Source organism: Nannospalax galili, unplaced genomic scaffold, assembly GCF_000622305.1.
Source record: "Nannospalax galili isolate Female #2095 unplaced genomic scaffold, S.galili_v1.0 scaffold918, whole genome shotgun sequence".
Classification (NCBI taxonomy): domain Eukaryota; kingdom Metazoa; phylum Chordata; class Mammalia; order Rodentia; family Spalacidae; genus Nannospalax; species Nannospalax galili.
The window spans coordinates 4,417,032-4,429,244 of record NW_008343216.1 but is presented as its reverse complement, the minus strand read 5'-3'; the positions used below and the strand labels follow the sequence as shown (position 1 = coordinate 4,429,244).

The window sequence follows — 12,213 nt, the reverse complement described above, 5'->3', positions numbered from 1 at the left end:
ATAGGTGGCCCCTCCAATTACAAATTCTCCAGTATTATAAATGTATATTTTACCATCTTGTGTCAAAATATTCATTTTAATATTCAAACATGTTGCCACAAAATAAGATGTAGCCATGTTTTTTATATTGTACCATTATAAAATTAATAGCTAATTACAGAGCTGTACTATACCTTAGATGTATAGTAGTGAAATAGTAGCTCTCTTGGTTTGATTTTAAGTAAAAACTTTCAGTGCCTCATAATGTAATTTTGACAGTTACAGTTTTGACAATTACAGTTACATTTGCTGCACATTGGTAAGATCCAGTAGATTTAAATTTTTTTTCTTTTGCGGCAGGGTCTCAGTATGTAGCCCTGGGTGGCATGTAGCTCTCCATGTAGACCAGGAGATCTGCCTGCTTCTGCCTCCCAAGTGCTGAGACGAAAGGCATGTGCAACCATGACCAGCTAGTTTTATTTAAGACAGACAGTACATTTTTATTAGTTGTATTTATTATTTTTATTTTATGTGTATGCGTGTATTACCTGCATGTAGGTAAGTGCACCCATGTTGTGCAATGCCCGCAGAGGTCAGAAGAGGTTGTTGGATCCCCTGGGACTGGAATTACAGACAGTTGTTAGCTGCCATGTGTGTGATGGGATTTGAACCCAGGTCTTCTGCAAGAACAACCAGTGTTCCTAACTGCTGAGCCATCTCTCCAGCCCCGACAGGCAGTACTTTTTAAAGACGTGTAGTTTTATTTTCTCCAAATGCGTGGATTAGAGATGGAGTGTTACCTGAGCCTTCGGTCCCTGAACTTGATGATGCAGCTTTTGCTTTGTCATCTGAGTTCCGTGTTGAACAAATGTGAACTCTGCAGAACTTTCTATTAGTGAGAGACACATGGGTATGCCTCTCTTGTAACCAATCTTGGCAATTACCACCAGGAAAAAATAAGAAATATTATGACTCTCTTAATCGTTAACATGCGAAGTTTTAAGACTAGTCAGATGTTTTATGATCTTCAAAACTAAAATCTCAGTAGATTGTGTATAGGTCCATTGCCAACCATTAGTTTATTTAAAAAAAAAAAAAAAGAATAAGACCCAGAACTCCTGACTGGTACATTTCTAAACTGTTAGACTATTGAATGAGTACTTTCCCTTAGTGACAGCTGAGACTAGACCAGACCTACATCCTTGGAGACAGGAGACTGGAGATAAGCCATTGACTTTTTACTCTGATGTGTCAAAAGACAGTCTCAGGCTGATTCTTGCTCCACTGAAGCCAGGAGAACTTTTGCTCTTTGATAGCTCCTGGCTTGGTCACCTATGCAGTGCTGCCGTCCTTACCCAGCTCAGGATAACGAAGCGCTAAGCTCAGCTGTTTCACCATTGCTTCCAGCTCATGTTTAGAAAGATAAGTTCTCAGTGATTTCTAATAATTTCAGTACAGAATCTCATACATACACAGAGCTGTAACAAACAGAAGTAATTCTTACAGATGAGCTTGTTCCTTAACGGTGCCTGGTAAGAATGTTAGCTAGGTTCTTATGCCCTTTGGTTGTTAAGTGCAGGGGGTAGGACAGGACATTAATGCCAACTTGCACATTAAACCCAGAGATGCTTTCCACCATTTCTGCTTTTTTCATCATCACAGATTCTTAAGTCGTCATACAACATCCTGAATATTTACATTTTTGTGGTGGAAGAAAGAATATTATATTGCATTGCAGTTTGCTAGATATTTCTATCTGAATTCTCTATCAAGAGACTTCACTGAACCTTTTTGTTCATTGACTGAATTTAGCTGCAAACAAAATATTTCCATTTCTTTTTTAAACTGGTGATGAACACTGTTGAAATGCATCAGACTCTCCCTGTGATTTCTTTTCCCTAATGTAATATAGCATATGTAATAACCTGAAATATTGGACAGCTTGAATTTCTATAATATCCCTAAATGTCTCTTACAGCATTTGTCTAGATTTGAACTTTCCACATTATGTGTTTCAGACGTTGAGAAAGAAGGGCCTTAATGGCTGTGACAGCCCAGATCCCGATGCAGACGATTCAGTAGGTCACAGCCCTGAGTCTGAGGACAAGTACAGGAAAATTAACGAAGATATTGATCTAATGATCAGCAGGCAAAGATTGTGTGTAAGTACTCGAAACACCCTTCATTTTTTTTACTCTTGATATTTCTCTGAACCTGGCAGGCATTGAACAAGAAAGAAAACAAAGGCTGTGAAAGCCCCGATCCTGACTCCTCTTTTGCACTCACCCCACGCACTGAAGAAAAATACAAAAAAATTAATGAAGAATTTGATAATATGATCAAGAGTCATAAAATTCCTGTAAGTACCAAAGGTAGATGGCTGGTCTGCTGATAACTGCTGCAGTAACATGCTTAACCCTCTCAGTGATGGCTTGCTCTAAGAAGCATTGCAAGGTCAGTCATATGAAATCAAATAGCCATCTCATCCCATGGGCAGTGCATTTAGAAAGCAAACCCTACGGGATACTGAAATTACATAATCTCAAAGAGTTGCCATCGAGAAGTTCATTCAGAGGTAGAGCAGTTCACAGGAGGAAGAGAAAGATCTGTATGACACACCCTGAATTTATGCAATCTTTTAAACAGAAAGTTCTCACACAAATCACAGTACAGTATACTAGTAAAACACTAGAATCACCTTCTACACAAGTTTGAAGATTTATTATGAAATACATATTGTATATTGTGTATATATATATATATATTGTATACAGCGACCAGATTCATGAGTAGAACTGCAGTTCCATCTTCTACACTGACAGTCATCACCTAAGAAAAAGGTGATTTCTGAATGAAATGTCAGCCCCTCCCCCTACACATGAAATTCAACCTCAGCACTGAAGGGTTAAAGCTAATGCACTGCAGGAAACAGACTGCATGAAACCTAATGGTAAGACTTCAATGTTTGCGTGCTGGGGTGATTTCAAAGCTTTTCTCAGAACATTATCTGCTTTGCCTATACCAACATTTTCCATGCTTTAACATTTGGCTAAATTTTGTGTTAACCAGTTCAGAAATTTTCTAACAATCGATCATATGCCTTGCCAGATATTTAAGAAAAATAACTGTGCATGTACTATTTTGTTTGCCCAGATGTATAGGAGAAAAGTGCATACTTTTTTATAATATTCTGTCATCAATTAAGCAATATCAATTTAGTGGCATAAAAGGATTACACTTGAGGCTTATGTGTTATGAGTAATGTAGTGCCTGAACCTTAATGCGTACACAAATTCCTCAGTAGGTAATTCATTCCATTTCAGAAAAGTACATTTTTGGTACATTAGCAGAGCAGCTGGAATGAGGGTAGTGAGAGTAAATCTGCAGGGAAAATGTACTTTGTCAGTTATGCATGTGGATACTGGAGGCCAAAAACTGCTGGCCATGTCCACAACTGCCCTCATGAAATAAATTAATGCTTTCCATAGTCGGAGCCCATTCAACTTTGCTGGATGAAACTGAACCCTTTAAAGTTTATTTGTAAACCATTTGTAAGCCAGTGTGGTGGCAAATGCCATTAATTCCAGCACTCTGAGGCTGAGACAGGTGGAACTCTGTGAGATCTAGGCCAGTCTGGTCTACATAGCTATGAGTTCCAGGACTACTGGGGCTACAGAGAGACCCTCTCTCAAAAATAATTAGAAAACATGTACATATTAAAAGTTCTTTCCTCATAAATATGTATCTTTTTCTTTTGCTAAATGAAACAGTGTCAGCAGTACAGCTTTTGTTGAATTTTAATACACTTTTGGGTCAACGCTTTTGTTCCACCCAAGTATGCTAATGCGCCACATTCACAGTACACACTTCACTTTCTGAAGAATTTCCTGTACTTTGCCAGATGTACACAAAATTCTGAAATGATGAAGTATCCATCCAAATTTTATCTTACCCAGAAAAAGAAAATAAACAGTTCCTTTGGGTCAGCTTTTAGTTCTATGGTCTGAGTTTCTCTCTCTCTCTCTCTCTCTCTCTCTCTCTCTCTCTCTGTATGTGTGTATCACATGGACAACTTTGGGTATCATTTCTTGGGAGTTTTATATATCACTGCTTTGGAACTGTGTACACAAAGGTTTGAACTTAGAACTGTAAGGAAAAACACCTTCAACATTACAACTATAAAGAATCTCCTGCACAGCTGGTTAAAAGGTACATCTGTAATGTTGCTGATAATTCCTAATAAAGAGGATCCTAGATATGGACAGTGATTGAACCCACAAAGTTTCAGGGGAATGTGCATGAATCATTTTCCCTACAGTTCCCTCAGAATATTTCACGCTGTCATGTAAAAAGTTCAAAATCAAGATACATGATTTGTTAAGAGGTGCAGGGGTGTGTGGCAGATGAGAAACCGCAATAGAGTGCATGGGCAGAGCAGTCAGAAGGAGACCCACAGCCTCTGGCTGGGCCACTGAGCCACAGAGTCCAGTGAGTGCTTCAGTCCCTACGATGAAAAGCCCAGTTTTTGCACATTGACCTCAGTCTCTGGAAGTGAGTCTTGTTGAAAGTTTCCACAGCTGCTAAAACATTTACAGCAAAGCAAGGACACTCTGCCCTTTGTGTGTAGAGAGTGTCTCCACCTCTTTAAAAACATTACAAGAGTGTTTTGCTATTTCAAAGACCCAGTTTGAAACATTTCCCTTTTAAAATAGAAAACTTAATATTGCAGTCACCTGTTGGAATAATATAATTTATGCCCATATTCCTCAATTACGTAAAATAATTCATGGGTGATTTGGATTCTTGTCGACCAGCATTTCCTCCTGCTGAGTTTGCTACGGTTCATGCTGGGCTTCACAGCAAGCAAAAACAACTCCATCTGAGGATCCAGGGATTAAGAAAGGGGCTGAATGGATGAGAGGTAGAAGCAGGGTTGATTGAGAGTAAATGAGAAAATAGGAAGTAGAAAGAAATAGTCCATGTTTTCGTCAAAATATTGACTGTAACAAGAGAGACATGATGTTGTACCTAGGATTGACAGAAATTATCACCTGAAATTATTTATATTCAGAGATGGAATGCTTGAAAACAGGAAAAGATTGAATATATAGATCTGATGCAGATGAAAAATGGAAAAGCTTTTAAAGAAAAGGGAAGAAGATGGAACCTAACCAAGATGATGAGGTCAAAACAGGATAGAGAAGTGTAGGGAGGAGAGGGATGACAAGGGTAACTGCATAATCACCTGTCCTTAATTTTGTAGATTCTGAAAGCAAGGGGAAGGAGGGCAGGTGTGCTCCCAAAAGTTCAGACAGCAATGAAAGACTCAGCACTGAGGAGTAAGGAGGGAAAGGGAATGGACAGGTGCATGCAGGCGTCACCAGAAAGTCTGGAGGCATTAGAGTTGTATGACTTTTTCTTTCTCTGCTAGGTGACTACATCCTAGCTCAGTGTGAAAGGTATCATTAGTGGCAAAAAGGGCAGGCAGATTCAGTTCAGTTGTTCATATAAATAAAGTAGGGTCCATTAACTAAAATAAATATCTTATCAAAAGTATATTATTTCACTTTTACTGAACCTTTTTTTTGTGTCAGGTTGAGGAAAACAAAGAGTTCAGATGTCCTTCTGAGTAGAATGCCTTAGGAACCATGATCGCTTTGTTCAGACATAGGAACTGCAAGCTTTCAGACATCATGCATGCATCTTGTAAGGCCTTACATGCCCTCACAGAGATGTGCTTGGTTACATGCCTTGCTGTCACTCTCTTGAAATTCTTCACATTTTAAAAATGTTTTGTTTTCTTTATTTTATGTGTATGAGTGTATTGCCTGCATGCATATAATTCTACCCGTGTCATGCATGGCTCGCAGAGATCAAAAAAGGGTATCGGATCCCTTGAAACTGGAGTTATAGAATGTTGTGGGTGCTGGGAACCGATCCTGGGTCCCCTGCAAAAGCAGCCGGTGTTCTTAACCACTGAGCCAAATCTCCAGCCCCTTCTTCACATTTTTAAATAAGAACTCTACACCCATTTCCTTGTGTCTTGCAAGCTACACAGAGAGGCTTATGCACAGCATTTCATTTCCTCACCCCAAATTCCATCTCCCTGATTCGAGTCTTCTAAACATTTGGGGTCTGCCCTTGGGATCATTGCAAGCTCAGAATTTGAAACTACTTTTTTTGGCTTTTGTTTTTGAGACAAATTTTTTGTAATATAAATCTTTTGAAGTTTCCTAATTTTCAGAAGTCAGGAAGAAAATAATAAAGCAGATTTATTCAAAACATTTATGTATTAATATAACCTCTGTGTTACCCCCAAAGTATTTAGGAACTTCCAGTGTCTTTATCAGTCAATCATTGCTTTCCACAGATAAGGAAATTAGGATCAAGGGATATTAAATGATGTGCCTGGCTAGGTGGCAAGTTTTTACACAACCTGACTGCAACTGAGATTTCTTGGAGACAGGCTAATATTCTTTCTGATTCTCTAAGGTATCTTTTCATTGTGGTCATTTTTAAGCTTGTGATATATTTCTAAATTGCTATAACTCATTTCTAGTATTGATGGAAGCAATCAAACAAAAGATAGAGTGCATAAATGAGGTTGGCATATATTATGAGTTCTAAATTTTCAAGTATACCCTGATATCAGAATATATTTGACTACCATTTACCCAGTCACAAATAAGTTTTATCAAATTGTTATGCTCTAACTTGCTAAAAACAGAATAATTTCTCAAGATGACAGGTCACGGGAAGAAGGAGTGTGGTGGCTTTCACTGAACTGATTGTTAAGGTGGCTCAGAATTCATTGTATAATTATGAATAATCTATATTGTGAATGTGCCTAGAATCCCTTGGAGGAAGGGTGATGGTCTTTGCTTTCTAATGAGACACAGTCAATATTTTGTATAGTACTCAGGGAAGATGATGCTTTGTAGCTGATCCTTATGTACCCAGTAACAGTAAAATATTTATAAGTAGAAACAATGAGTACAAATTTAAACATTTATAATTAAAAGATAGTTTTAAAGTATGGACTTTAAGTAAATATGGAAGAAAAGAATCTTCAAAGTTTACCTTATCCCAGGGCTGGAGAGATGTCTCAGTGGTAAAGAGCATTTGGCTGCTCTTGCAGAGGGCCTGGGTTTGATTCCCCAGCACCCAGATGGCAACTAACAGCTGTCTAAAACTCCAGTTCCAGGGCATCCAACACCCTCTTTTGATGTCAGGCATTGCATGACATGGCTGCACTTACACATATGCAGGCAATACATTCATACACCATAAAAACAATAAAAATATATATTTAAAATGTTTACCTTTTCCCAAGGCCTCAGTTGCATTCATCTGTTATTCATGTGGCCCACAAATAATAATCTACAATACCCAATATGTATGAACATTATGATTTCTGAATACAATATTTTATTTCATCCCAAAAGCTGAACCTATATTGCATAACAATTTAGTGTCAAAAACAGGTCCAGTCGGTGGTTCACTGACCTTGGGCCACTTTTCAATCTTACCATTTTTGAAAAGGGAAGAATTCTATGCAATGAAGGAATGTTGAAGGGGTTAAATTACATCAAGTCTGTAAATTATTCACCGTGGTGCCTGTTTAATAGAAAATATTCAGAAAATAAGCTTGTACTTTTATATTAATGCAATATATTCCTAAAAATTCTCCTTTAAAGAAAAATATTGGAAAAAATAAAGAAAAATATTGGAGTTATATAATAAAAAGTAGAGTACATTTTGCACTGCTTTATAGCAACAGCATTTGAGTACCTTGATGAAAGGGCACATTATTTGATCAGCTTCAACACTGATCTTCAAAGAGAAAGGAAAGAGGTCTGAAGGTGGGTAAGGGGCAAGGCAAGATGCCAGATTAAGTAAAAGAGGCAAGGTGAGCCTCCTTGAGAAGGCCAGGTTTTGAACTGACATTTGGATATGGTACTAGAGCTAATCAAGGCATTTAATCAAGAATGAGGACAGTGAGGAAGGGTAGGCTGAGAGGAACAAGAGAGTGAATGATGGTAAAAGCTGGAGCTTGAAGGGTCTTGAGGCCATTGGAGGAAGCCAGGCATTTACTTTGAGTGAAATGAGCACACTCACAGAAACTTGAACAGAAGAATACTACTATCTCATTTGTGTATTAAAGGATCAGAATCCTGATTGCTGCATTGAAAGTAAAGAACAAGAAGGCAAGGCCAGAGTCGGTGCCAGTTATGACATAGCTGCAAGTGATGCAGGCAAAGCATGGTGGCGCTGGGAGCCAGAGTGTTAGCACCCCATCCCCAGAATTCCAAAACACTCCTTCCTATAGAGTACCTGAGTTCCAAATCAGAAGAATGAATGTCATGCTCTAAGGTCATAGCCAGAAACAGGTGCCAAACTTAAAAGTCTAACTGAAGAGAGTTTATTAGAAGAGCTATAGGAGTAGATAGAGCTAAAGGAGAGTCATGAAATAAGTTTAGGATTTGCAGCCTAGAAGCTGCTGCTACCTACAGTCCTGAAGGAGCAGGGAGAGGGAGAAATCACGAGAGCAGGTGGAACCCTTTTTAGTAAGAGAGAGCCACACAGAGGTATGCCATTCTCTGGAGGAATGCAGCCCCTGCAACAGGGCTGTGGCCCAGTGAGATGGATGCTACTGTAAAACATGTCTTGGCCTCTCTCCACTTTGTGCTGCTGGTGCTTCCACTATGGGCCAGAAAGCCTGGTTGATGTATCTGGAGCACAGAGCAGGGCGGAAGAGGCAGAGAGTGAGGAGAGGGGTCAGCGGAGGCTGCTTCGCATGATTATTTATTTTATTAGGTGTCTTCTATTCTTATTTGACCTGTTAATGATGAGATACAACATTTTTCCACTCTATAGATGTTTGCTTTACAGCATACTCTAATATTTTTTCTTCTTAAAATATGGCTTTGGATTTTTTTTTACGTATATGAATGTTATGTCTGCATGTATGTAAGTGCAGAAGAGGGAGTCAGTTCCCCTGGAACTGGAGTCATGGATGGTTGTTAGCTGCCCTGTGGGTGCTGGGACTCAAAGACAGGTCTTCTGCAATAACGGTCAGTGCTCTTAACCATTAAGCCATCTTTCCAGATACTGGCTTTGGATATTTAGGCATAAACTCATGCTTTGATACATTATTATGCATTTACATTCTACCACATCATAATGTTCATCAAACAAAACCATTTTCTGTTAGCTTATTTAAAACACACAAATGACCTACAAAAGAGTAGATGTATTACTACCTCACTTGAGTATTTTTATTCTCCCTAAAAACAGTGAGATACCAAAGTCACATGAAAGAAAAATTTTAAAAAAATTTGCTCTTATCAATATTGCCATGCCTGTAAAGTGGAAGTAGATTAAAAACAGGAAATGGAAGCAAACATAAACAGAGAATACTATTATAATTATCAACAGCATAAACATAAACATGGAAATACTGCAAAGACTGTGTATGATGCAGGCCAGCCAGTCAACCAATCACAGATAGTTATTAGCTATCAAGAAAAAAAAAGTAGTAAAAAATCAAAGCAATAACAGAAAACCAACTGAGCCACAAATACACATACATTTAAACTTGGACAACTACTTATTGAAACATCTCAGGGTTTGTGTGAATCTTTTGTGTGTACACAGAAGAACAATTTTTCATTTTAAATGCTATATGCTATGATAGTATGAGTCCTCTGGCAATGTATTCAAACAATATTTTCATTTGTAATACTGACAAGAGAAAGACACGAGTGTTTACAGCTATGATGAATTACTGCAGGCAGAAACAGAAATATAACTTTGCTTAAATTGCCAAAATAATAGCAAAATAATCAATAACTGGAACCTGAATTACTCTAATTAGACATTCGCACAGCTTCAGTTCACTAAATATTTGCCAACTCTCTCATTGGAGATATAGATCTTGCCATGTGGTAGAGATAGTACCTATATAGCAAAATGTGAAGCTTAACATTTTCTGCATTCTCACTTTAAAATGTGAGTTATTGAATGATACATGCTCTGTTGAAACCTGTACCTTAAAATGCTTATTATCTTTGGAGTTACTATTAAAAGACATACTTTTAAAATAATAATTAAACTATATGTGCTATTCACATGCCTGAGGATGATTTTATATCATTAAACTTCTGCATAAATATGCTTCAATAAGCAATTAAACCAAAGGCTCTGGTTTGCATTTTAATCCTCCCTTTTCTCTCGGAAGTTATCACAATCACATACCTTTGATCTTACAGTCATTTCTGACACCAGATTCAGATATCACAAATGCACAATTATTACTTAATAGAATGGAATTCAAAGACAATGGAATCTAATGAAATGGGGCTTTGTTTTAGACAAAAGTGAAGTCTTTTCTAATGGTTGCAAAGAAAGAGGTTTAAGCACATTGAAGAAATCAATTTATGATTGCACGTCTTCAGAGCTCTACACACCACAGTTTGGAATTGGGAATTTTTCTTGGAAAAATTAATGCTATCTGTACTTGAATGTTTCTATTATTATTCTTTTCTCTTATTTATATGGCCTTCTCCTCCCGCCTTTTTCTGCTCCTACAGGCTGTTCCACCTCCAAACTTTGAGATGCCAGTTTCCATCCCAGTGTCCAGTCATAACAGTTTGGTGTACAGCAACCCTGTCAGCTCACTGGGAAACCCCAACCTTCTGCCACTGGCCCACCCATCTCTGCAGAGGAATAGTATGTCTCCTGGTGTGACACATCGACCTCCAAGTGCAGGTAACACAGGTATGTCCTCAAAAGGACATAACATTGAAAAGTCACTGAAACAAACCCATTCTGGAAAAAGCAAAAGGTTTCTTATCTATGAGACACACTGTGGTTTCCTATTTATCTTTTTTCACTGCTTAACATTATAGTATGGTGAATACCCCATACTAGATTTTCTGTATGATAAAGTTCTTTAAAATGTCTTCTAAAATACTTCGTAATCAATAATTTGCCTAGAAAATCTGCCTGTCACTCATCTCCAGTGCCTATATTTTAACCACATGCTTTCTCAAACAATATGTCAAATATCTGCACACTTTTACTCCTGATATCTTCTGATTAAACTATTATTTTCTTTCTTCCTCCTACTGAGATTTCACCTCCTCTGTGAATTCATCCTTTATGTTCTCTGATAGCATTTGCCACACGTACTTACTAATTACTTAGGCCAATTTTCATTTATTTTTGTAATAACTTATCCCAGAAAGAATTGTGCTGGAAAGGAACTATATGATTTGTTAGCATAAGGAGTGTGAAACAAAAACAAAGCCAAGTCAGGAATGCAGCTAAGAGCATGCCACACACTCATGTACACCTGCCATACATTTGTATCAATATTTATAAGAAATCCTTACTGTTGTCCAAGTCACAACAGTCTAGGGACATGAAATTACTGCTCAGAGAAAGCCTAGCCATGTTTGGTATGCGAATCAAGCTAAGTATATTATGATGTACTGTATTGAATATGCATCTCTTTCTCCACTGGATTTGAGGAATCTTGAATGGAAGACTGCCCACTTGATTTGCCAAGCTCACAGTGGGGGCTAATTCGGTGCATGCTGAATGTGACTAAGCCATTCCTTCCTATCTCCAGAAGCAGCATCAGAACTAAGTGTATAAGTCTCATACAGCAGTTCACTGTGCATTTATGTTCTGTTTTTAAGGAAGCATTCTATCATGTATTTTTTAGTTACCTTAGGCATACTTCACTGTACTAAAGTAGTTTACTTAGAGAATAATTTTTTCTTTAGAAGATTTCATAAATCTTGAATCCGGGAAATGTGCATAAAGGACATTACTGTGCCATTTTCTGTTTTAATATTTTTAAATTTTTTCATATAAATTTTTAATAACCAAATATATTCATTTCAGATCATATTCAAATATTCTTGAATTTCTTACTTGATAATGTACACTCATTTATTTTTCTTAATTTGATACTTTTACTCTAAAACTCTAGTGGGAAACTGTAAACATTTTCTTGAACTATAATGAACATTTTTTTCTAATTCCAAAACCTTCAACCAACTAATAACAATAAATTATCAATTAGATGCAACTAGAAAAATCTCAATCAGATAATAGTCTTATTAATTTTTACTAAATTCTATTCCTTAAAAACTAAAATTAATTATTATATTCAATCTTACTGAAAGATCCCAATTCTCACAAATAAACATGGCCAAGATTTTT

General features: G+C 37.4%; 1 protein-coding gene across 14 annotated transcripts in view; it reads left to right on the top strand.

Moving 5' to 3' along the window:
- The window catches only part of Mef2c (myocyte enhancer factor 2C), a 171,180-nt gene that overhangs the window by 127,695 nt on the left and 31,272 nt on the right, over positions 1-12,213 (top strand). For 9 of the 14 annotated variants that reach the window (XM_008839430.3, XM_017799741.2, XM_008839425.3 and 6 more), the window contains 2 exons: positions 1,998-2,141; positions 10,572-10,758. In XM_008839430.3, coding sequence (XP_008837652.1) covers positions 1,998-2,141; positions 10,572-10,758 — 331 coding nt within the window. Of the gene's footprint in view, positions 1-1,997; positions 2,142-2,200; positions 2,339-10,571; positions 10,759-12,213 lie in introns of all 14 variants that reach the window. The other 5 variants (XM_029566619.1, XM_029566620.1, XM_029566618.1 and 2 more) reach the window with 3 other exon arrangements.